The sequence below is a fragment of the Zonotrichia albicollis genome, chromosome 5 (genome assembly GCF_047830755.1).
Source record: "Zonotrichia albicollis isolate bZonAlb1 chromosome 5, bZonAlb1.hap1, whole genome shotgun sequence".
NCBI classification, from domain to species: domain Eukaryota; kingdom Metazoa; phylum Chordata; class Aves; order Passeriformes; family Passerellidae; genus Zonotrichia; species Zonotrichia albicollis.
The window spans coordinates 43,243,920-43,271,693 of NC_133823.1; the positions used below are offsets into that span (position 1 = coordinate 43,243,920).

The following is a 27,774-nucleotide window of genomic DNA, read 5'->3' on the forward strand; positions in this document are numbered from 1 at the left end:
ATATTATATCTGCATGTTCTTTCTTAAGCCTCTCACACCTCTTCTGTGATTCCCAAACTAACTTATCCCAGTTAAGGGCCTCCCATTTTCTTATACAGCCATGTGGCAACAGCTTTGCTACAGATGGTGGATAATTTAGTCACATAAAAAAGTCGAGGCCTGCTCTTCCCCCTCCTTCACAGATAACTCTGGCAGCAGCACAGAGATTTCTTGAGGCCTGGAAGCTATTAAGGTTCATTTCAAGCACCCTTGAATGACCAGGGCTCTTTCTGGCCTTCAATCAAGCTGTCTGAGAAACAGATGTTTAGATAGGTCTTCAGCCCTCAGAAACTGACCCTGGAACGAAGCACATGCCCACAGGAGAGGACATCACCACACCAGCATACATGGAAAATCCCCCAGCCTGCACCCAGTTTGGGTCTTCAGCTGACAGTCATCATGCAAAAATGTCATCTCTCAACCGCAGAAATGTTGACTCTCAGTGCTCTCCCTTTGGCTTAAAACCATTAGTAAAAATGGTAAAAACAATCTGCCTAATAGCTAACATATACATTCTGCAAAAATTTAAACTTAACAATGAACACTGAGAAAAAAGCGTCAGACATTTACCCCAAAAAGCTTAGCAGATAACAAACAGAGGAAATTTAGAAAAATCTGGCTAACCAATAGACCTCTGTTCTATGGAGCCATAGTGAGCTCAGCATTAAATGCTTTGTGCTTGAGCACATGAACCACAGAACAGTTGCAGCTTTTTTAAAAAAGCAATTAGAAAGCTGAATAAATTTATCTGACATGACTTTCATCATCTAAATTAAAATTAAAGTTCTTGACCTTGAAATAATAGTTTTAAATAAGAGAGGAGAGATTATTATCCAGCCATTTTTAACAACCATATTAATAATTTTAGCAGGTATTTATTACCATTAATTAAGGTCAAATGTTGCAATACATTGCTCTTAGTACCAAACTGGCAACTAAAATTAATTTAGTACTTCTATATATTTTTCTGTAGATTTTTTCTAAACCTACTGATGTCAAAAAGAGATTAATATTTCAGATATTCTCAAGACTTAAATCACCTGTAACATGTAAAGCACTATCACCAATTTGGATGTATACTGTCCTTTTTTTCCTGCTTCTGTTTTACATGTGGAAATTTAGAATTAGGGTTTCCAAGAGAAAAGGGCGAAGGTGAGGAAGCCACACCACCCAGCTCTTTGGAGCATGCAGCAGAACACTAAAGTTGAATGTTGAAGTACCCTGCTTAAGAGAGACAAGGGTTTTGCACAGAGTTCCAGCACGCTGAGGACACTGCACTGACCTGTTGAACGCACTTGAAGACGGACTATGATCTCGGTCCCTCTCCCTGTCTCTGGTACGGTCCCGATCTCTATCTCGGTCCCGGTCGCGATCCCGATCTCGGGATCTCTCTCTCTCACGTTCCCTATCCTTCTCTCTTCGTGCATAGTAATCCCACTGTTTGCTGGTGTCCAAAAGACTGGACCACGAAGGTGCAGAACCTGCAGGGTGTGGAAAGGTGACTAAAGAAAGAGATGTAGTTATTAGAAAGAGTAAAATCAAATATCATATGGAAACTAATGCATGAAAACACATTTGTCAGTTTCCTCCAATTACATTTTTTAATCTTCCCCTTTCACTTAATGCTAAGCAAACACTGCATTTTTTCCATGATTATTACAAAAGCTTCTGGCACTCATTTAAATACTTCTTATGAGGATATACAAAGCCATACCCCAAAGACTGTCTAAACACTTTTGGGGGGAAAAAAAAATTGTGCAAATACTTGCTCAAAGAATCTGATTCTATGTAGTCAAATGGCTTTATTTTTGGGGAACAACAAAACAAAAACAATTGGAAAACAAAACTGCCTTTGAAATTCAAGTGCTCTGAAAATATATTTCAGAAAAAGGACACTTCCAGCCTTGTAGTTAAATGCTATTATTTTTATCTCTTGTACTTTAAAATCATTGTATTTAAAATACAATGTTAGCTATGAAGTTGTCGTTCAGTAATTTATATTCTATACTATGCTTTGTCATACTTTTCTGATTATGGATGTAAAAGGAGCTTAAGAAATAAATTCACTCTGGGGAGAAGAAATAATGCTCCCACTGGTGCTCTGTAAGATAACATTTATGAATACTCAGCACAAACACTAATACCACTAAAATGTACAGTTTAAGAAAATCAAGCATAGTCTTAATCTAGAAGTGACATGTTAAGAAGGAAGTCTTAACACTGTCTCCCAACCTTTTTTAGATAGCTAGCAATGGGGAGAAGGAATGCTTCTCCACTGCTTTTTGCCAACGTCAGTGTAATACAGAACTGCTGTATTTAATGCCCCAATTGTTCTGTCCTGCCCTCCCTCGCCAGAAGTCCCGTGAACGCACCCTGTAAAGGAAAAACAAGGGCTGAGTATTTAGCTGGAAACAGCACTCTCTAGTGGACTTACAGTACTGAGGACTTCTCCCTTTCTGCTTATCTGCCTTGCTAGCTTTCCTAACTTTCAATAAATCGTTTGTTTTGAGCTCCACTTCATCATCTATAACACGAGAACAATATTTACTTGACTTCATGGTGTCACAAAGAGATTAACAGTACAATTAACATAAATATCTACTGAACAATGTAAAATGTGTTACTGGTGCTGTATTTAATACTGTAGGGTTATAAAACCAGTGGCTTCTGCTGACAGCTAAGTTCAGACTGCCTTGCCTGTAATGTCTGGGTATGCCTGCCCCAGAAAGCTTTGGCAGAAGCTTAAGAGAGCAGTTTGCCAAGCGTCCAGAGGAGGAATACAAAAGACCTTTAGAGCAGGCAGCGTAGCATGAAAAAAACACTTCATTGTTAAAATACATTTACAATTAAAAGTATTACAATTCCTTAAAAAAAAAATTTATACAAGGTTTTGCCTCTAATAAAATGCTTGACACTGTTTAACTTCAGGTCTACAAGCAAAACGAAGGGTTAACAGATAAAAATGTCCTATTATAATATTATGCTGCTCATTATGCTGCCAAGACCTGAAATTCATTGAAGGAAAGCAGCCAGAAATAGCAAAAAAACCAGCTGGACTTAAAAGACTATTAATTTCCTTGACTTGCCACTATGTCAACAACACACGTATGGTACGAGACACTGGCTGTCAGTGTATTCTGATCTAAGGTTTAAACTTAAACTTGACTTTAAATGTATACTACAAACCAATTATTAATGGTAGTACAAACTTTTACAATAAATTTTGGGATACTCCATCACATCTTGAGTAATTCTCATCAGACAGAAGTATTTCTCCCCAGTAACATGAGATAAAAGACTTATTTGACACACTACACATTTTTATATCTAGATTTTCACCAGGAATTATTCACAACACACAAGAAGCTTACTTTCTAGTATGAACTGGTATTCTGCTTTTACTACATTGAATAAAATAATTTGTCACATCTGTTATTTCTACATGGATTATTCCAATAACTTCTACAAGAAGGAAGACATTTCAAAAACTCTGATTTTAACTCTGATTTTCTTTTTCAAACAGAAGGAGAGCTTTGAATAATTACTAGTTTTGGAGACATGAGCCCAGTTTTGGAGATACTTTAAAAACTTAAAGCTTCACGGCATAAAGCAAACTATTTAATATTTCTTGCTTGTGCCTCAAAAAATACTGACTCTTAAACTGTTTCTGTAATGCTAAATGTCTTGCAAGTCTAAGATTTAAAAAACATTTAGAGCACAGACCAGAGAACTACTTGAGGAAAAAGCAAACAAGCTTAAAAGGCACTTCCATGGCTGCTCAAAGGCAGCTCAAGCAAAGCCAAAGATATGATGGCGGACGTAGCACTGAATTGTGAAAGGATTTAAGTGCAAGTGGACTAAACCATATTGATATGGTGGAAGAGCACAAAAACAAAACAGACATTCTTGAAGTTATAAGTTATTACTTTACCATGTAACCTTCCTAAAGGGTCTGCAATGGGAAACCCAACTGACAGCAAGACATCAAATACATCAAAGCATGAGCTGAGGAATCTGGATAGGCAGAAGAAGGGCTAGCACCTTAATCAAGACTGCTACTTTTTGCAATGTGTTCCATTTGCACATCTTCCCCTGCAATTTTGACAAAGCTAGGAAATGCACAGACTGTCCAAGAAGACAACAGGTTGGAGATTCAGTGCTATCATCCAAAGCAACTATTAAATAAATATACCTAGTGATTGTAAATTGCAGTGATATCTGCACCCAGCTGCGCTGTGGAGCTTCAATGTCCCCAGGTTCTGATTCACAGAGAGCACTGCTAACACTGACCAGTGATCACACTGCACTACAGGGACTGTGACAGGATGATGCTGACTAGGAAAACATTTCTCACTAAGAGATAAGCGACAGTGATAAAATGCCACTGAGTCTCTACAGATTCAAAAATCCCTATGACACAGACAGCTTTGAGACAGATAATTGCTTTGTGCAGCAAATATGAAAGCTTTTGCTGCAACAGGGATACAAGACACACTGGAAGCACACTGGGAAGATAGCAGTGGACTGTGCTCCTTGGTCTCCATAATCATATAAAGGAGAACAATATTTTAATCCTGCTGATGAAGTTAAAATTCAGTGTTGGCGAAATCAAGGTAACAGTCATCCTTTAGGACTGGTGCTGCAACAACACATGCATGCCATCCATCTGCTCTAAAATAAAACTTGGAAATATTCTTATGTCCCTGACAATATCTGACAGAATAGAAAATTCTAACAAAAGAGACACCAAAGTGAAAAACACTCTACTCTGGAGACTATGTAATAGATGCCACATACATACATTAGTATGTGTTAGTAAGACTGCTTTCCTTATGATACTCTGTATGGCTTTAGTTGTACATCTCAGGTTTTACCTTTTTGCTAAAACACAATTAAATTACTGCTAAAAAATAAGTGTGTGTAAAGCCGATGTTTATGAATTCTTTTCCAAGAATTCTTGAAAACACAACAAGCTTAAAATGCATGAAAGCAAACATTTGGTAACTGATGAGGATCCTTACAATGTCAAAAGTACTGCTTGTTACTCCACGAACAGCTACAACTTCAGGAAATTGTGAGCCATTACAAAATGTCATTTTGTATATCCATGCTTAAAACTTCAGAATATTTGGGAAAGAGATTTGCTGAATATTTGATCTGTGCTGAACATCACAGATCCCAGAAACAGACAAAACTTCCCCTCCAATTTCTCCTCTCACCAGCTAGGGTTCAAAGGAACAAGGAGCAAGGCAACAGAATTTAGCTGAAAGAAAAGGCACCAGGCATGGGGCAGGATGGCAGATGTACTGAAGGCAGAGGCAGTGACTGTCAACATGCAAGGTCCTGCATTAGGGTGAGGGCAGTCCTCAATGTCAGTACAAACTGGCGATGAACTGATTCAAAGCAATCCTGCAGAGAAGGGCCTGGGGATACTGGTGGGCAAAAATTAAACTCACACGAGCCAGCAGTGTGAGTCTGCAGCCCAGGAAGCCACTTGTATCCTAGCTGCATCAAAAGGAGGAGTGGCCAGCAGGTTGGTGGGAGGTGGTTCTTTGTGTGCTCTCATGAGGTTCCACCTGGAGTATTGCATCCAGCTCTTGGGACCCCAGTACAACAAAGATACGTTATAGCAGGTCCAGAGGAGGGCCATGAAAAATTATCAGAGAGCTGGAACATCTCTCCTGTGTTGTTCAGGTTGTTCATCCTGGAGGAGGAAAGGCTCTAGGCACACCTTATTGCAGCTTTTCAATACTGCAAAGGGACTTACAAGAAATAAAGATGGAGAGAGACCTTTGGCCAGGGCCTGTAGTGACAGGACAAGGGGCCAAGGTTTTACTCAGAGAAATGGAAGGTTTAGATTGGACATGAGAGAGACATTCTTTATGATGATGGTGGTGGGGCATGGGTTGCCCAGAGAAGTCGTGGATCCCCAACCATTAGAAAGAAGTGTTCAAGGCCAGGTTGGACAGGACTTTGAGCAAACTCATCTAGTGAAAGGTATTCTTGCCCATGGCAGGGAGGCTTGAGATAGATAATCTCTGATGATTTCTTCTAACCCAAATAATTTCATAATTCTATCTACTTTATCTTCTTATTTTCTCCTTTGAGTCAAGAAGCTAGGTAACAGCTCTAAACTCAGCATACATTCTGTGGATGCCCATTTGGTGGCACATGATGAAGCTTTCATTTTAGTTCACTCTTGTATCACTTTTATGGAAAAAAACAGGAAGTCAAATCCAGCATCAGATTTTTCCTCCCAATAACAGTAATTAAAAAAAAAAAGACAGACTTTATAATAGTATAGCTGAAGGTTATAGTGTCTTGGACAAATGGTTTTTCAAACAAGATGTACATCATCATGATTTCTGAATGATTGCTCTTAGTAATTAAAATTCTGATGATATGTCAACAGTACTTGTTCTCCTGTTTTAAAGCCTTGAAAAATTCTCCCTGATTTGCAGTCCATATTATGGTATATAATGCTTCAAAATCACAGTTCTGCAAAAGCAGCAGGAAAAGATATCCAGTATATAAATTAATAAGCAAAACAATAGTATTTACCAATAGTACTTAAATTTGCAACAGCATGTATCTATTTACAATAGCCAGTAATGAGGTTTCATAATGAAATAGTGATAGGACCTGTTTAGTTGTCTAGCTAAAATCCTCATAAGTGTATCAAACAATTTGGTATCACACTGGTCAAAATTTCCAAAGCCAGCAAGCTTGCTTACTTACCACTGCCATATGAAAATGCACGAACAGGACGACCATCATAGCCAGAAGAATGCCCACTGTGGAATGTATGTGCAAAACCAGTTTCAGCATGTTAAAGATACATGTAAAACCTCAGCTTTAGCAACAAAGCTACCTCCTTCAATAAACAGCTACATACATATAATACATATATTATATACAATATATACAATCAGAAGCATCACTCATCCACAGCAACTGTCAGTACAAAGTAATAAATTTACTTAAATGCACATATGATGTATTAAGTTAGGATTTGTTCTCAATTAAATCATACAAAGATTTTCTCAGAGATTTTCCATCATCCTCCTGTATCACGTATTTTAACAGAATTTTCAACTTCAAAATAACAGATATGTGCATATAAATATGGTATTGAAAAATTCCCAGCCTAACAGGTTAGGCCTGTTACAATGGAACACTTAGAACAGAATATAAATACAAATTTGGATTCTGTGGAACTCTGGCATTTCTTATAGTTTAAGAGGGCCTAAATCTGTCCTCAAATTTTTGTGTAGCATCTATTAAAAAGGCTATGATAACTGAAAAGTATACAGATCACATAAACAAGCCTTCAGACTACTAAAGAATACTTTATTTATCATTCCCTTAGGTCTTGGCATTGATTTACTATCAAAACTGTAACTAATTTGGTATTTCGATACTGTGTCATAACTAAACTAATAAGTGGCTAAGTAACCTACTCAGAATATGCTGAGAGGTGAGACTAGCAACATTTCTGTGAAATTACTGCAAAAATCTGAAGCTGCCTCCCCTTTCCCAGATGTAAATCCATAAAACAATGGGCAATGCAAGAGTATTATTCATTTATTTCAGTTACAGAATACTGATAGATTGCTTAGTAAGGTTTCACAGAGATAATCACCTGTCTATTGTGGGTATGAGGGAAGGTGGAGGACCGCCAGGTGGTGGTGGAAAACCTGTAACAATAAATTAGATAAGGAGGGGAAAAAGTAAAAATCTATCACCCATAAACACATAAAAGAACTAGGCTAAGCATACCATGGCAAACAAATCCCAGAGAGAACAATGAAAAACTGTTTCCACATAAATGGGTTTTATTTTGTAAGACTAAGAACTACTTTTCAGCTTGACAAAGGCAAAATATGAACCATATATTATCAGTGCTTCAAGTTAAAACTTTATCATTCTTAAAAACACGGTGATATAAAAGCATGGGCAAATTCTAACAACACAATAATAAACAACAATCCAAACTATTTACTGCATAGCTGAGAAAAAAATACTTTAAAGAAAAGAAGGAAATATACATCTAGAAAACTGTCTGATTAGGTCCACTAGTCAACAGTATTTTCATACAATTTCTCTCCTGCTCAGCATCAAAATAACTGAGCCTAAATATGCACATATAGTTTAGTATGCACAACTCTTTATCTGTAAAGTTGAACAAAGCTGGTAAGTTGCACATCAGTTAAGTTTTCATCTCTTAACCAAACGTGGAAAAAAAATCTAAGCAAATTTACCTGGTGGTGGCACTGTTATTGGTATACCTAAAAAGACAACAAATATCAGTTATAGTAATAGTTTCTTATCTGTAGATCTGAAACCAGACTGAACTTTCACTGCATACATGATCAAGAAGAATGTCAAAATATTTTCTCTGTCCTTAGGTCAAGATATCACATTAATACTGATAAAATTTTATACAAGCCTTGTGAAATCCAGCTTTTGGTTTAAATTCCTATTCTTTAAGATCTTATTTATTAAGAGGCAAAACCAGTGTAGAGTGACTCTGGGCCTCAAGGTTAAAATTAAATTAATAATTCTAAAAAGGTTAATATAGAGAAGGAAAGCAACATCCCATAGACTACATTTGCTTTGTTTTACATTCCATGGAAGGAAATGCAATTGGCCTCCGACCTTCAATAGATTGGCACAGGAAAGAGTAGGTCCACATGAACAAAGAATTCAGGCAGCAGTAAGCAATACAGATGTCTGAGTCAATGCTATGACACTGCAGTTCATCATTCATTTGCTACGTGGAGGGAAAAAGATTGGTTTTTTTCTCTATTTTCTTGTAGCTATCTGAGAAAGGAGTAGCCTTTAACAGAAACATGTGCAAGAATTACTCTAACCTGATTTTCAGATCTAGCTAAGCTGTTATGAACCTAACTAAAAGCTGAGAAAATTGTTTCCAACCAAATTAGCTGACTTAACAAAATAAACTGCATCAACACATAACCATACCTTACTGATTATGAAAGGAAGATTACACGGTAAAAATAATTTGTAACTTTAAAGTTCTTATCTTCCCATGCTTTGCAAAGAACTAGCTTTACCTGAACTAAACACATTACACTGCTATATAATAAACTGGGCTAAAACAATACTGGCAGAAAATAGACTACTTCATCAGATATAAAGCACTTTCAGTTATCAACAATTCTGCTTCCATTAAAAAGTATGTATTTCCAATCTAACAGCTCATGGCAAAACTTTGGGAAGGGAGTGAACAGAAAACTCTGGCAAGTGCTTTCATCAGCGTTGACATAACTGCATAAACATTCACACAGAATAGTACTGGCCACATGACAAAATTTACATATATCTCATTAGTTCAACATTAAAATTAAAAGATTATTGTATGGCAGCAACATTTTACTAAATCTATGTATTAATAATGTCTAGAAATGCCAACTGCTCCCAGACTGACTTGAAAGAAGGACAGAATGAAGGAATATGCAAGCAGAGGAACAGAGATCAATATCAAAGTTCACTAATTGTTGGCAATTTCTCTGACAGTAATTCCTAACAGCATTAATCCTATAGGATTAAACACATGGTGGAATATAATTGAGGCTTCTGTCCGATCTGGAAGATTTAAAATCAGATCTCTTAGCCAAAATGCAAATCAGTGAACTCCAACAGCCAAATTTCTGAACTACATGAGCCATTTTCTCTCCACCAGCATGCAAGCTTTCTAATGTGCACTACAGTTGTTAAGAACACTGGGTACCACACCACAAAATTTTTGACAGTGTAACATTTAAAAGACCAAACAGTCCTGATGAAAATTCCTGAAAGAAAGTCAAGATTAAGAACTCAAACTGTTGCCAAAGTGTTTACTATTAATCTTTTTGGTTAATTGTTCTAATTAATAGATCCTTCATAAGCCTAACACATAGAAAAAAAAATATATAATAAATAAATGTTAAGCATGTGCATATTAGATAATAAATAATAATATATAATTGCTATAAGAACATAAGCTAGAAAAATACCAGAAATTCTCTCAAAGTGACTTATTAGCTCCACCTTACACCACAAAAGATTTCAACTACTGCCCTAAAACCAGTATATTGTTAGCACTGCAAATAGCACTCAGCACTATCCAAAGAACTGCCTGGAAATCCATCAGCTAACTCCTCTCTACAAAAAGGAAAAAGTTTGTATTAAACAATTAATGTATTCCTCACTTACAAGAATGTTATCTTGTACAGAATTAAAAGTAAAAATATCACAAGACTAAAAGACAAATGAAAATTTTCGTTTAACAAGCATTCGAACAAAATTAAGACAGACTGAATTCACCTAATATCCAGAGACCAAATGTCCAAATAATTTTAATGAACTGGTGAATCTAGAGTATTACACAAAAAAACCCATAAGCATACTTTCCCACAAAAACCTTTAAGAACTCTTAAAGAATCATGATTAATGCTTATATAATTTTAAAACAGAAGCTATTTTACTCTATGGTATCAAAAAGGATGAAAGATTCTATGTGCCAAATTGACAAAAAATCTAAAAAAAGATCTAAATAAATGTTTTTCCTCACTAATACACAAATATGACACAAAACAAGAAAAACATCATAAGCTTCAGTTAACGGAAAAGAAATAATTTCTTAACTCTTCACTCCTTTGCCTTCTAAGTGCATGAATATATACCTGCAGTGTCACCAGCCAATTACTACTTCTGAGAAAAGACACTGAAATATTTTGTCATTTCTTGCAATGAAGAGACTGCACTGTACAAATGCAACAATGTGGCTTAGTATCAACTTTGTCATGTCCCTACAACATCATTGTGCTGCCATAAAGACACATCCAGCATAAACCTAAATACTCAGAGTTGTGTGCCAAAAGCAACTCAAATGTCATCAGTGCACCATTTTACCTACCATGCTCAAAACTGCCTTCAGAACATTGTATACCATCCTACTAGCTCAGGGCAGGTAAGTATTTACAGAAAATCAAGTATGTTTTACTAAAGGAAAGCAATGCCACATGTGCTCTGCTTGTGGAGCAAGGAATCAAACATGAACAACACAGCCAGAGTTTAACAACATACTGTAAATTAGCCGAAATGTGCACCAGCCCTCAGAAATGTAATATATTTCAACTTAGTTCTCTTGCCATAGGCTAAATTAGGTCAAATTTTCTGTATCAAAAGATTAGAAGCACACACTTAGGAGGCCAAGCCTGAGCAGTCATACCAAAGCCTGGCACACATTGCAAAGTTATGCAACAGAAGTTAAGTATTTCAGAGAAATTTCTTTTTTCTTAAATCACAAATGCATGTCACGTTTTTAACTACAGACTAACCAATACACATAAACAAACTTTTAAAGCCTTGCTAACAAGCATACATATTTTGCTTTAGATGAAAATTACACCAACATAGCAATAAACCTAGCAAACAGAAACTAGCACATATTTTGCTATAGCCACTCATCTCCTAGGACTATTTGAGAATTTTCTACATTTGGTGCTCTAAATTGTTCCAGCACTTGCTCCTCAAAAAGATTTGAATCACAAGAGTGAATGAATACAGAACAAGAGACATAACTTCAAAGCAAGATCCTTTTTCAAAGGCGCTTTTGGAGGATGTTTTATATTTGGAATACTTAAATTTTCTGGCAAGTAGTCCCAGTTTAATATTGGGTAAGTGTAGTGTTTTTACTCCTACTCCAGTGAACCAAGGAGGGATGGTAGGACCTATTTTTGGAACAGCTTTGATGATAAAGAGCTGGCAACAGCACAATTAAAACACAGGCCTGAGGAAACTAAATCCACAGCTCTTAATCATCATTTTAGAATCTACTTGAAGTACTGAAGGATGTTCCAGAAGACCTTCTGAACAAACCTGTGTCATAAACCTGCCTGTAAACCATGAGACTAAAGCCAAACCTGCTGGCTTGATCAGCAACACATGTGGACTTCTTTCACCTTTAAAATCTCTACAGGTGAGGGGTTTCATAAGAACAGCCCAGTACCTGTGACACCCCTGCACCAAGTGCATCTGTGTCTGTGAGAGGGGTTCTCATGTTTTTGATAATATACAACTTGGAACACCTTTTCTGAAACCAATAACAATTAAAATAATTACTTTCTAAAAAGTTGCAATGCATTACATATATTGTTTTATCATAAAGGTTTAAATGAAGCTTAAAACCACAGCAAGTATTATTGTCACATCCATCCCCTTTCTGTCCTTTCCCCTCCCCAGTGGGGAAACAAAATCACCAGAGCATTACCATAATCTCACTTCAGAGACTCTATTTTTTATATTTATTTTAAGAAAGAAAAAAAAGGGCAGAGAATTATTTCATTTTTAAATCTCTACTCCTCAGTTTTCTCTGTGCTGTGATTTTGTGTATGACCATCATGGAGGAAAGCCAGAGCTTGCCAGGCAAAATGAGTTAAGTTTTAAAATTAGGAGGGGCAACTGAAGAAGCAACTTCTACAAGGATTTAAACCCTATAAAAGCTCATACTACTTGCAATTAAATAATGGGACTTCTTTGCTTCTACATAAGAATATTAACAGAGAAACTTTTAAAATATTTCCTCTGCAAATAGAATAGCAAAGAAACTGCCCCGCATGATTTTCAGAACAAGTCAAGCTAAAGAATTCAAGGACCAGGAGAAAATAAGGAAAAGTCTCTTCTGTAGACAAATGCTTTACTTTCCTACTCAAATACACCACAAAGATTCTCCATCTATTTTAATTTCTCACTAACAGTTCTTAGTATCTTGCCAAATCCTTTGGAACTTACTGTCTTCAAATGAGAAGTACAGGTCACTGTACCACTTGTGCAAATGCCCAGTAAATTTCCATATATGCCAAATTTCAATAAATGTTCAGTAAATATCAGTAAATTTCAAAACAGATTAACAATGGGATGAGTTCTCAAAGAGCTTTGAGAACAGACACAGAACACTGGAAAAAAACATCAGGGACTAATAAAACTTCTAAGTGGAAGAAGGGATATGGAGCAAATGCAATACTACCAGACCTGTGGGAATTTATACATGCTGTGAGAGAAAAGGGTAATTAGAACTTCCCTTGCTGCCTTGACCTTAGACATCAGAGAATCCAACTTGTGACACAAATTCATGGTATGCCATACTTCTAGTTCTAAATTTTGTAGAATAATGTGTTAACATGTACCTCTCAATGGCATTAACAGTTACTGAATTACAGAAAACAACTTCTCACTTCAAACATTTTCAAGAACACAAGAACCAGCAGTTAGTCTTAAGTAATTATTTACTACTTGGGATTATGCTTACTGAGAAAGTAAAAACAAAAGTTTCTGGGTTTGCTTTGCAGATACACTTAAGAAAAGAGCAAACATGAAATTCTGAAATTCTGCACAATGCACCTCAAGAATTTGATGTTAACAAATCTCTCATTATCCACATCCTATATAGTGCAGGATATTTACCTGGTGGGGGAATCAGAGGTGGAGCAGTACTGACAGTTGGAGGGGGTGGGAGGAAAGGAGGTGGTGGAAGGTGAGTAGGTGGAGCTCCTGGAGGGAAAAATGGAGGTGGCTTGGTAAAACTGTCTACTTCAGGATTAGAGCGTTCTGAAAGAACCTGTAAAATATCAAACTCTAGTTACAATTGCTTTGTGAAAAGAGTGCAAGACAGGTTTCCTGTCCTTCAGTTACTAAAATAGGAAAGTATCATTTCACATCTAAAGACCCATATTCAGATGGCGTTAAGTTCTACCTGCATACACCTACGTTCAGTGTCCCTTATTTGCCAAGTACCTTTAAAGGTCTAAGAGCACCTTAAATTTGTATAACGGAAAATATTTAAAAATCAATCTGAAAAGCATGAAAACAACCCAAGATCATAAATTACTTAAATACTCTGAGGTCAGATGAAAAACACATGGTAATGTTTTCAATATCAGCACTACAATCCTTTACTATTTTCACTGTTTAACCTCAACCTAAGTTGGCATGGAAATGCAACTGGAGCACCAAGCAACCCTGATCCTTCTCTCTAATTCTTCAGAAGTGTATTTTGTCTGTATAGATTTAGTTGCTTTCTGAGGATAATAAAAGTCTAGACTAAAACCATAAAGACTAATCTTGCAATTTTTGGTAAAGTACTACAATATAATTAAAAACAAGCTACTACCAACTATTTATTCCTTCACACCTTATTTTTAAAAGACTGCATTTCTCAAACTGCATACAAGGAGGCTTTCACTTCCAGCATTAGTGTCTGACAGGAATAGGGGGACAAATGGGGAGTTCAAATATTTATCTTTTCACTCCATAAACAAAATACAATCCCACACAGATCTAGCAGAGCCAGTGCTGTCTCCTGGATTGTAAGTCTGCAATATCACTCATTTCTTTTCAGTAAGAGGTATACCAAAACATTTTTGAAATCTATCAATTACTTCATCTTAATATATTTTGGTAACTGCCAAAACTTTATTTCTGGATGCAAAGTTACTTATGTGTTACTCATTCACATACAGTGGTGCTTTAGTCAGAAGCTATGGGGAAAGCAAAAATGTCTTTTAGTCAAAAAACAGAATGCAAAACTGCAATGTAAAACCTGTATGTTGCTGTTCTCATTAGCACGCCGTCGTCCTTCCACCCTGCTGATAGTGATGCTCTGTCCAATCACATCTATTGTGCCAGATATCCGCCTGCAACACAGGACAAACAGAATCAGAAAAGGGGGAAGAAAAAGGTGAGAGAAAAAAGCCTTATGGACTTCTCTCATTCTAAATGGCAAAAGTTCTTCTTTCTTTTGTAGAAAACACAAAAGACTATTTCTGAAGAAACATTAAAGATGATGTATTTGCTGAACTATGTACAGAACTAAACAATGCAGCAAAAAAGACTTTGATAAGCAAAGACAAAAGCTGACTCTACAGCAGTCTCCTTCCCCCCCATAAAAGACAGTACTTCTGCTTTGCTGTTACAAGGAAAATCCCAAACAAAGATCACAAAACTTCAGTAAGAAAAGAATAAATCAAGCAGAACTTTCTCAAAAATCTAACATAAACCAGCTACAAACTATTAATTAGAAGTAATTTCTAAATTGCATGAAACCATAATGAAGGATTCCATGGAAGATCAAAGAAAGATAAGGCAGAAGAAAAAACATTAGCATAAACCAAAACCACGAAAATTCGAAGTATAATCAATCTCTCAAAATCTTCAGTAAATTAACCTTAGAGGAATACACTAACACAAATGAAGTACTCCAGGTATCAGACCAGACAATATGACAAAATACGACAAAATATGAATGTCATCTAGTAAAACTAAAGCCTGATGTTTGTGACAACTATTTTGAATCACTATTTTGAATCACTGTTTTGAAGAGAGTAACAATGCAAAGTATAGTGACCATTTCTGTTTGCAGCCCTAAAATGCCAGAAACCAAGGTTTATGGAAATTGTATAATTTTCATGCAGATATAACAAAATCTGTCAGCATAAGAGTTATAAAAACCAGGTTGGACTAAGGCCTTGAGCAACCTGGTCTAGGGGGAGATGTCCCTGCACATGGCAGGGGAGGTTGAGCTAAATGATCCTTTAGGTCCATTCCAACCCCTTAACATTCTATGATTCTACCTGCTCTGCAGGCCACTGTTGACTTCTAAAAGAGGTTAAAAAGTAGGATTCACCTGGGTCAACTTTGTTAGAAAATGAGCAATAAAACAACAGTGCTCATGGCTGAGAGAAACAAAGGTACAAAATCCATGTCTCAGCTGTAGGATTTTTCAGATTTTCATTTGTGGTTTCACCTATAAGGGAAACCACTGTAGATAAAACTGATAATTTTTACCAAGAGCATGATACAGAACAGTAAAAGACTGGAAAAAACCCTCCTGAAATTTCCACAGAAAACAAATCCATAGAAAGAAAAAAATATTTCTAGTTTCAGGAGTTCTTGTCTTTTTTGCATCTAGTGTACTACTAACCACACAAATACAAATATTAGGGGGAACAACTGTAAATTGGAATTATAGGCTCAGAGTTCTGCCAGACTGATAACTTGGACTCCAATTGCTCAGATACCCAGACTGCAATGCAACTGAAAAAGACACAGCAGACACTAGAGCATGAAGTAACAGTCAGATCTCTCAGAGATTATCTGAAGTTTCATAGCAGATTGCATACTGAGGATGATACAAATGCCTGTCCTCTGAGCTTTTTAGTATCTGGGTTTAGAGTTCCCTCCTAGATGTTAAAGTAAGCTTATTAAGCACAACAGTTGAGAGTTTAAAAAAAACCAAACAAAACCAGTGTGATGGTACAAGAGTCCGAGAACATACCTTCAATTAAAGAGTGTATACGCCACAGCAATATATTCTATACAACAATAACAGAAGTGTCAGAAACTCTCTGGACTTATGATACCCCATGCTAGAAGTTAGATTGTTCCAATAATCAACATCTGCTTTTCTAAACTTCCCCAGTGGTCTTGCATGGCCTTCCAGCACTGCTACACTGGATTATTATTTTGCTGTAACTGAATTGAGAACATAGGTATTATAAAACAGTCGTTAAAACCTATGTTCTCACCATCTTAGTCTTCACTGACAGTGCATTTGTTTTGAGAGTTCTAAGACACTTGTTTTCTTCCATCACTGCTATCCTCTCTTAATTATCTAAACCATATCCTAGAAAACTCATTTTACCTAGCTTCAGTCCTTGTGTATAACAAATGACACTCATACAGCACAAAGTCCCTGCCTGATCTACAGGGCTTCCACTGGGAGTGATGTACACAACAGAATTAAGACTCTTCCTCTTTTGTCCTGTTTGCACACTGGCAGCAACTCTTAGAATCAGCACTGAAAACATACACAATGTCACCAATGCAAGAGTATGGGGCATTAAAGCAATATATGCCTCAATCATATTACAATAATGTTAATTCTGGTTTGGGAAGCAGCCCAAACACACCACTGCACTATCAAATGAAGCAAACCCAGACTACCAATTAGTTGGTTCCTATGCATCAATTTTCCTGGAGTAAACAGTTTCATTTAATTTTTTTAGATTCTGAAGCATATACCTGTGTTCACTCAATCTCAATGAGATTATACTTTATATTTATTATTTAAATAATGCTGTATAATGTTTTGTCCACTGTTCTTCCCAACAACTGCCAAGATATTTTTCATAATGATGGATTTTGTCATCATACCTTGAACTTGACAAATTCTCTATTTCCAAGATTGCAATAACAATTTCATTGAGAATTTCAGAATTTCACTAAAAGAGTTTGAAATTGAACAGGAGAAAGCATAGATTCAGTTGCAAACGAAGCAGAAGATGACACCTCCAACCACATGCTAAGTGACACACACAATAAGTCACAGCAAGATGGCACAAGGAGAAATTTCTACAACTCCCTAGACATTGAACAGAGTTGTGATAAGTAGCAGGCAAGACTCAGTTTCTGTCTCAGTGCTATAAGCAAAGAAAGGGAAGGGCTTGGTCTGTCCCTTACGTGATCGAGGCACCTGGGATACAGATGCATTCCCAAAGGATCCTCTGAAACATATAAAGGCAAGCCACACGTGTGGGATGCACATGAACCCACAGCAGAGTTCATACAAAGTGTAGCTTGAAAGGAACATTCCAGCAACTCTGAGTTATCTCACTCTAATTAGAGAATGGTTATTTATGAGCTATTTGCACTGAGAATACCACTTCCATGGAGATTAATTCAGAAAGATAACTCAATCTCATTTGGCAAGCTCAGCTTAGATTCTACAGAGCAAAGAGAAAGAGAGGGAAAAAAGAAGAAAAAAAGAAGGCAAACCCAGTTATTTTCCAAGTTCATAGCTTCAAAAATCCCTATCCTTACCACAGATAAAATAAATAAGCTGCTTTTTGGAACACCCCCATATGACTGTTCAGAATCAGACTAACTACGGGATGCCACATTTGTTCAGTAGACTTTATACATAGCATAGTCTAATATGTATGGAATTATAATATGCTTCAATATTTCTTCTCTTCTTTCTTGTTTTGCTTATGTATTTCATGGTTTATTTTCCTCCTCTTGAGGACAGCCTCAACTTTGCTGAGCTCACCACTTACTGATATGAATAAGAACCTAATAGATTTACTAAAGAAACCATTTGTATGAAAACACACTTTTTTTCAAAATAACACCTGAGTTTCCATCACTTAGTCTTGCAAGGCTGAACTGGTATTTTTCATGGAAATAAAAGATCAAAAATCCATTTTCTTCAAAATATCTGTTTACAGAAAGCCATAAGCACAGATAAAGCTGATAAATATCCCACTACACTGATGAGCTAATTTCTCTGCAACTTCTCTGAAAATGCTTCCAGCAATTTCTCAACAAAGCTATTGCAAATGCCACACGGCATAAAGGCAATTATTTTAAATTACTGAAGGGGCTACATTGCTGAAAATTTTTTTCTATCTAAAATAAACTCTTAACTAAAGAAAGAAATTAGTCCAACCCCATAAAACACTATCTGGTTATACAGAAGTTAATAATACAGGCACTTAAAAACAGAAAATAGTAGATGCATTATGGATAAGTCATTTAAGTAGAAATATATATAATCCACACAGCTAATACATATTCTCATATACTCAATATATATTCTCATTAACCTACTCAGACTTCTGAGCATACAGTTTTCCTTCAAAATCTCTTCTGACCACTTGCTAGAAATACCTTTCTTTACAGAATAATATATTTTAAGCAAGTGTATCCATAGCAGGTATTGTCATTGTAACAACTTACAATTACAGTATTCACACTAAATACATACAACACAACCTATTCTACCAATGGAATGCACAAGTGATACAACTGTCAAAGTGATATGCCACAAAGTGATACCTCAAAATAAATGTCAGGAAGTGACACAGTCATCACACCTGCAAATTTCACACAACCAAATAATCTACACAATGCATTTTTTCTACAACTTTCAACTTAACTACATTTTAATATCCTGGTTGTCAATTACTTCCCAAAGTAGTTTAGAGATTTTCTGTCCACCACTGAGATGAACAAAGAATTGAAACCTTGTAACAAAACCTATGCTAGATATAGATTTGGAATCCTTACCCTGTGAACAATACATTCCAGTTTGAGAACTCTGTTACAAGAATATCATATATTAGAAGCAATTCAGAAAAGAACATTTTAAAAATAGCTACAAAGTTAGCACAAAGTTTGGAAAACTAATTTCTTTTGACTAAGAAAAACAGATAAACAGAACTAAAATCTACTAAACACAGAGCAGCATAACCTGATAGCTCAGAGAAAAATTTAGGCTATCAGAAGGAATATTCTAGAAGTGAAAGAAAAGTGCAAGCAAGGCTATGATTGACTTCCTCCTGCCCCCCACCCCCCAACTCTCCCCTCCAAGACAAATACATTTGGGTGTTGAACTGACTCTTACAGCATGGAATAACTGAACACAAGTGCCTCTAAATCAGTCACTTATGGATGCAGTGCTAAAGATGGGTCATAGCTCCTCATCTTTAATGGCTGACAACCAAAGTGTCCAATGAACAACCTGTTCTACCTTTCTTACCATTGTTTGTAATATGATGTAATATAAGGGCTTTTAATTTGCACAGAACTAAAACAACTAAACAGGATCACTACATAACTCAAGTAAAGCAGAAGCATGGAGTCATCCTAAGCCAAGTGCCAGATAACAAACAGCAGTGGCTTAGATACAGAAGACAGAACTCATTAAAGCCTGGGGCTGGGAGAAGGAACTCAGTAAGCAAATACTTTCTCTAATTTTCGAAGAAAGTACAATAAAATATTCAAATATGGAGAAACTAAAGCTGCCTTGCAGGAAAGAGACTAGGTTCCAGGAATTCCTCCACTTGTTAAAGTCATAGCTGTCAGATTCCATCTTGTTGAACTGAAAAAATAAGTTAGTTAAAATATTCATAAGGACCCTAACCAGAAGTATTATGATGGCAAATTTAATTACACACAGAGAACACAGTGTCATAAATCAATAAGTAGATTTTTGTAACTGTCTTGTTACTTGGTCCTGCTGTTTTTTCTCACCTTTTCTTCTACTTTCTCCCAAAGAGCCAAGAAGGTAGTATAGGATTCCTGTATGATTATGGTAAATGTGATAAGGATATCTCTACCCTTCATTTTACCTGTTACAGAAACATATTTTCCTTTTTTTTCTACAAAAATTGTAAACTTCAAAGACATAGAGGTAACAGTGCAAAGAGTTTTTTGGTCATGAGTTACAGCTAACTGACCTGTTTGTTGGAATTCCTGATTTAAATAAGGCAGGAGGAGATGTGAAATCAGGTTTGGTCGACTGCACTGCCAACTCTTTCTCCAAATTTCCAGTTCTGCCTTGCTGTACCTTCAAAATAATGTTTCATCATTAGATTAACCTTTCAAGTGCAGTAGCTCCAACATTCAACAAAAACACAGTCAATAGCAAAAGAAAGTAAGCCCAATTATTAATTCAGAATTTCAAAAACTCTCACCTCTGCACAACTAGCAAAATTAAGTATCTTTTAGTGAGATATTACTTAAGTACTATGTTTGATATATATATATATATATAAATCAATATGCCAGAGAATGAATTGCTATAGAAGATTAGACAGCATAAATATTTATTTTCCAAGCACTTCATTTGTACGTGAACAGACCAAACTAATTTTCCTGAAGAATTTCCTGTATGAACCAAATTACACCTTGATTTTTAAAAGAAAGACACTTATTGAAAAAAAACTTTTCATAATCATAACAAAGATATCTAACAAGCCTGCTATCCACTACCAGCAAACCATGAGACAAGAAACTTGAATGGATTCTCCATCTCCCTCACTGATTGTGAGATCTAGTAACCACTTAATTTCTTAGTCATACCAGGAAGTCATCTCATACTCTGGGTTGTGCTAACTGTGAAAGACTTTTCATTAGTTCAGACTGAATACTTCAGAAACACCCTGCTGTTGCTGAAGTACTGCAAAATTCCAGACACTTCTTTTATTCAAGACACCATTAAAGCTATACAAAACCTTTGGTGCAAGTACATCAAGTATTGTTTTGTTCAGCAGCAGCTACACGTGAAAGAAAAACCTGTATGGGTTAGTATTAAAGACAAATATACAGTGATTCAGTTTTTAAAGTCCCTCCCACTGTACCAGCTACACCACTCTATGTAGCTAGTTCACTCATGCTATAACCTTGTATAAGCTGTGATCTCACAGCTTGTAGGCAAGTGAACTATTATGTTTCTGCAAAGCCTCACTTCTAAACATGGGCACATCTTTTCCAAACCCATAAAAATGTGTATAAATAGTTAAAATTCATTAAAAATTGAATTAATGTTTCCTATCCAGAAATATGAGTGGAAAAGGTCAAAGTATTTATCTGAAAAAGACTTCTACAAATTAATGAGCAATTGGAAAATGTAGGAGACATTCTTGCTAGTTACAGGAGATTAATATAAATTGCAAGGAAATATAATGGGAATTACATGAGACTGTTTCAGAAGAGAAGGAAAAAAGTTAATGAAATGAATAATTACATGTAAACTCCTTTTAAAACACGACAAACTCTTACAACAACATTATTACCAGTACTGTTTGATCACCAGAGTCAGTACTGAGCTGGAAATAGGGGAAGTTTTGGGTTGGACTACTTATCCTTTTTCCTTCAGAACACTTCAGAAAAGTTTGAGATTACAGTCAGTTGCAAATTGTAACTCCTACTGTCCACTATTTCTACTGTCCCACAGTACGATTATAATGATACCTGAGAAACATATAAAGCCCCAGAAACCTTCTGATCCATTCTTGCTAGAATAAAATCAAAATAATTTAATATCCTCAAGTAGCAAGTAAAACACCTGTTTGCAACTGACAGTTCTGTATCTGCAATTGACAGGAGTACACAGGAGAAAGAAACCGTTCCAAGTCACTTCAAAGACAGTTCAAGAACAAAAATGACTATATATTAAGAATAGGTAAAATAAATAACCTTTGTGGTATAATTTTAAGTTTAGTATCAAAGATGTAAATGAGAAACTGAGAAAATAAAAATAAAGTTCAATCCTTAAGATAAATGCTGTCATGTTGTTCTATTCTCTGAAAACCAGGATTTCTGAATGGAAAAATTATTATACATAAGTCAATTAATTGTTAGCTAACCCCAGAAGAGCAACACAAAAATATGGAAGATTGATTTTCTTATCAGAGCTGTCAAGGATAATTGTTACAAACATTGTAGTAAGAGCTACAATGCCACAGGAAAAACAAACATGCCATAATCTACAAAAGCTTCCCCACCACATCTGCACAAATCCTTTAATCTGCACAAATGAACACACTACAACTACAAATAAACCATCACATCAAGAAAAATTAATTTCACTGGGAAATTAGTTAGTTCACCAGGCCACTAACTCACATGCTTGCAGAAGAGTGATGAACAAAGCAACACTTTTTAATCCACATTTTGGGACATACACAGAAAGTCACTGATGTAGCATGAGAATATGAAATAATGGCTGCGTCCATATCAGTTGTTCTTCTATCAGTCTGTGCTGGCATGGGAAGCAATACCCAAGAAAAATGAGAGCAACCAACAAAATTTTACTAAAATTCACCTTTAAAAGATGGTATCTGCCATCGAGAATCTCTGCACTTGGTCTTAGTTCCATAGCTTTGTCTTCAGCCTAAGTTAAATAACACATTGCCCATTAAGATACCATACAATTCTGAAATGATGGGCCACAGTCTCAATAAAGGTACAGATGCAATCTAGCTGTAGCTGTCTGTCACACTATCCACACAAACTGCCAGTGAAGCAACACAGTAACACTCTAGGTTCAGGGAAGGGAGTCAGGCGCAAACTCTAACAAATCTACTGAACTGGGCAGAACAAGCTTATGACTCACAAGCAGCTTTACAGGGAGAAAAACATGTACAATACAAAAAAATCACTATTTACCGTGATTTTATTTGTGGTTGAAGTAACTGGCAAAATTTCAAGACCCATTCGTATTCTCTTTTGTTTTTCACAGTAAGCTTTCCAGGTATCTTCATTGAAGCCATAGTTAAAATAATCTGAGAGATCAGCCCCTTTAAGCAGAAAAGCATAAGTCTTTAGGACATTACAAAGTTCATCCTTCCTCCACTAAACATATATACACACCTCTACTTAGAGCATCAAAACTGATCAGGTACTCATTGCTAAGATTGTAAACCCATTAAAATTTAGTCAGAAACACGAACTTGCCTAGCATCATGAAGTGGGGACCAAGGGTAGAGAATATCATGGGATATTATAATCTCCCACATCTTTACAACAAGATAAATATAAGATCTATAGATTTCCTTTATGTTCAGTGAAGAACCACTCCCTTTTGTTTTGCTAGTTCTGTATTTGACTTCTCACTTTGCTTTGGCTCCTAGTTTCATGTGATGCCATGAAGTATTTTTAGGGTAAGAGAGAACAGTTGTAACTCAAATGTATAGAATATATTTAATACAGCTAACATTTCAAACACCAGATAATCATCAAAGGCTTCTCTATTTTCCATTTTGCAGACACTATTTGTACTACCATAGCAATGCACAAACACAAGAAAAAAACTATATGCAGCAGCAAGATGTACTGGTACTAAAAAACCTAATCAACACTGGTAAAATTAGACAAGCCTGGACAAACCATTTGAGCCAATGAGACAAAACAGAGGAGACTCATGGAAAGTCTTTGCAGCAAGTCCCAGTTTCTTATTCAAAGCTTATGGATGTCTATGCATGAACACAACATAGCACAGGAAGTTACATTTCACCATTCTTCATGCTAAAACCAGCCAGAACTACTTTGCACATTTTGCTTTGTCTAGTGTTCCATGGCACAGAGCAATGGCAGAAATCTCCACAGGAACACAGATTTCCAAGGAGAGCTCAGGATACACATGTATTTAAAAAATGGCCTATCTCTCCTGACATGTGATGGAGATGTATACTAACAAACATGGCACACCCATGCACTCTGTGGCACAGCAGGAAGGCAACAAGTAACATAGTTGCTTTTTCCAAATTATGCTGTACAGTACCTCTGAGGGATAGATAAGATGACAACTACATGCACTCAACAGAAACAACTATTAAAATAACCTACTGAACACCTATGTATCAGTGAACATAAACCAGACATTACCTGGCTTTCTCCAAGGTTTATCTTCAAAGGAATCTAAATCTACTTCCAGAAGTGGCACACCATTAATACTCCCTGGTGCATCTAGATCCAGTCCCTTAACTTTTGCACCTGTGAAGAAAAGTTAGTTAGAGCCTTCTGTCTCTACCAAATGGAATTTTATCAGTACCATTACACTTAGAATAATAACAAATAAATTAAAAGCTAGAAAAAATTATCAATAAGTTTTAAAAGAAACAATTATTTTCTTAATCCAAAACAATATCCAATATGTTTTGGTTTTTTTTACTAATATTACTGAGCAAATTTTCTTACCAGAAGATCCATAAGCTCGTCCTCCTGCCTTAATATTGAGATTCACAGGTGCTGCTCCATAACTTCAAGAAATTAACAAAAACCGGAATTAGACAAAGAAAAGTTTTAAACCAGAAGAAAACACAAAACAAGAGATAGCTAGATCCAGAAACATATTGGACCCAGGCTCAATCACCATCCTGAATCTCTAGCTTTCCAAGCTGGTAACTGTAAAGGTAAAGAGATCAGCCTAGGAGGAAGAGAGAGTACCTTTCTATGCTCAGTAGCAACTTCTCCAACTAATAAACAGTAGTGAAGCAAGTTCCAGTCACTCTTCCTGAGTTGAAAGGATAAAGACCTTGATAGAAACAAGAATGGACAGAACCAGAAGAAGAGAGAGAAAGGAAAAATGCAGTTCATTTAGGGATACAGATGACAGTCTGGGGATTAGAGTAAAAACAAAATAAATTAAAAAAAAGGAAGGGTTTAGATGGATCATTTTATCTTTTCATAATCATTCCATTTAATCTGTACAGAAGTGAAAAATACAAGCATTTCTCTAAAATGACTGAAGTGCTGTTTCAATGTACTTCTAGTAATCATCTATCCTTGTAAACAACAGAAAAGTATGCAATTTTTCACTTTCTAAAATACTTGAGATCTTTCTTCAAAAAAAACTTGGAAACCTAACTACCTTAGGAATCACAGTATTGTTCATTTGTAACATTAAGAGCTAGCTCTCCCTACCATTTGTGTGTAATGTAACTTATCCTCACAGGTGACCCATATACATCATGAGATTTGCATATAATTAGAAGGTCAGGGTATGGTTTACAGTATCCACTTCCATGCAGTGCTAGTTTTCTTTCAAGTGCTACAACAGCATAAAAACCAACACAAAACATTTTAACCTTCTGATCTGCCACACTGTATTTGTGCATGATTTTCTGAAACAAATCTCTTAGGATTTTTAAACTGCAGTTGACTACTATATGGAAAACTGTTTAATCCTATAAAACAGACTTGTTCTACTGCAGTTGAAATGTACAATGTTCCATTAGTTTTAGATTTCTGCTCTTCTGTGAACTTTGTGTCTAATTCACCCAGAAAAGAAGATTTTTCAGAAGACAGGCATTTCTATGTAAAACTTTCTGCTCTAATTAGACTTAGGATCACCTGCTCATTGTTCCTGCATACATGGAAAGAGCATCAGCAAATCACTGAGAATATAAATCTAGTTTTGCTTTAGTACCACAAAGCTGGAAGCCACTGCCTAGACCACAAGAACACTGCAAGTTACTGAAAGCAGAAAAATAAAGAACTGAAAGAATTGGCGCTTCTTCTATTACATTCATTTGCACATTATTTTAGAACATGAAACACTGAAAGTTTAAAAAAACTATGTTTCAAACAGGAGTATACCACCTTCATTCTAAAGTTAAAAACACGATACACATGAGTCAGACCCACCTGCAGACCTGTCATAATTTAAGAAATGGCACCCCAGCAACTCTGGTTTTAATAGGCATAAAAATATTGGCATTGCCAAGAAAACAAGCAAACCATGTCCCTCAGCAAATTTCCATTCAACGAAAAATATTATTTCATAATTTTGGGTAAAATTAGCACTGTACGAAAGTGTTCAGTAAAAATAAGCCCTTTTGCAAGATCAGTATAAATGGCCAAACAATGATCTTGAGAAATAATCTCCAGAGACTCACAGTTTCATCCTTAAGTAGATTAAAATCTTATTTGAGAACATCAATTGGGATTGAAACTACAAAGGTCTAATTAGAACTGTATCCATTACAAACAGGATGAGGAACAAACACTTCTCATGTTCTTGCCATTCTATCCTTTGCAACCAAAATGTCACTGTCACAGTAACGACCCCAAAAATGCTAGATAACATAGCCATTCCCTAATAAGAAACAACTCACGCATTTAAAAATTTAATACAATTATTTCTCAAAATCTGAAAACACAATTTAAACTTATATAGAACTCTTCCTTGCACTCCACTAGTTTCATTTCACTTGTTTTCAAGCCATTGTATCATTAAAAACATTGTTAAAGAACTAACAAAGTTCTTAATTGACAGTAATTGTGCACACAATCTGCCATTTTTGGCAAGTATTAAATGGCAAATATTTGGAAAAGAATTAAAAAAATATTAAAAATATCAATATTAAAAAGGCAAATAAATTACAAGCATTAAAGAGAGAGAGAGACTCTTTTATAATTAAATATCTGCATTTATAATTAAAGACTGCATTTATAATTAAATATCATCTCAAATGTTTCCTCAGTTAATGTTTGCAAATAACTTACCTAAACTGTGGAGCTCCTGTCTTAATATCCCCTATGGTGACTTGAACATCATCTTCATCATCATCACTATCACTATCACTGTCATCCTCAGCCTCTGCCACCTTCTATAAAAGAAAAAGTCATTTCTTAGACAAAAAGCAGTCACTTACCTTCACAATGGAAATACAATCCAGACAAAACCATCCATTCTAGAAAGCTTTGAAAGAAGAAAATTCTCCTCTTCCTAGACATTAGAACTGAGTAGCATTAACAGCAAATTCAGGAGGTTACAAGTATCTGAAACATCTGGATCAAAATAGAGAAGTGTCTTTAATACTAGGTTCAGTTTCTCAAGCATAAAAGAGCTTCCACTACCTAATATCCTCTTTCCCTCTATCTAGCTCATACACACTGGTTCTATTCTTACATTGTCATTCAGGACAGGACTAAAAGATATGGAAGACTAGCTTCTTGCCATCATCAATTATATACTCAGCATAACTCAAGTAAATGTTTCCCCAGCTGATGATGAACATTGGAGAAATCTATTTAGTTCCTTATGTAAGTATGCTACATAAAATACTTGAGACATTTCAGCAAACAGACTGAAAAATCAGATGCGAGAGCACGCTGTATGCTGTATGATACACGGAGCGTTTTAGGCTCCAGACAAGCACTAAACATGTCCCTACTACATAGCAATGATCAAATCATTACTTTATTTTTTTTTGTAGATCTGTTTTTTTCCTCCCAATGAACATCACTCTCTTTTTTCTATGCAGAATTCAATAACCACATATTAACCAGTCAGTTCTTCACAGTTAGACCTTGATCTCACTATCTTAATTAACTTTGTATCATCACAAAACTCCTAATTTCACAACTTAGCTCTTTTCCAAG

General features: G+C 35.9%; 1 protein-coding gene across 2 annotated transcripts in view; it reads right to left on the bottom strand.

The window, feature by feature from the left end:
• Positions 1–27,774, bottom strand: part of FIP1L1 (factor interacting with PAPOLA and CPSF1) — a 37,628-nt gene that overhangs the window by 4,463 nt on the left and 5,391 nt on the right. The window contains exons 4-15 of one of the 2 annotated variants that reach the window (XM_074541506.1): positions 26,896–26,999; positions 24,586–24,647; positions 24,274–24,381; positions 23,056–23,186; positions 22,712–22,780; positions 20,343–20,452; positions 14,645–14,738; positions 13,510–13,663; positions 8,301–8,327; positions 7,682–7,736; positions 6,778–6,833; positions 1,322–1,541 (exon numbers count right to left, since the gene is read on the bottom strand). In XM_074541506.1, the coding sequence (XP_074397607.1) occupies positions 1,322–1,541; positions 6,778–6,833; positions 7,682–7,736; positions 8,301–8,327; positions 13,510–13,663; positions 14,645–14,738; positions 20,343–20,452; positions 22,712–22,780; positions 23,056–23,186; positions 24,274–24,381; positions 24,586–24,647; positions 26,896–26,999 (1,190 nt within the window). The remainder of the gene's footprint in view (positions 1–1,321; positions 1,542–6,777; positions 6,834–7,681; positions 7,737–8,300; positions 8,328–13,509; positions 13,664–14,644; positions 14,739–20,342; positions 20,453–22,711; positions 22,781–23,055; positions 23,187–24,273; positions 24,382–24,585; positions 24,648–26,895; positions 27,000–27,774) is intronic. The other variant, XM_074541504.1, reaches the window with a different exon arrangement.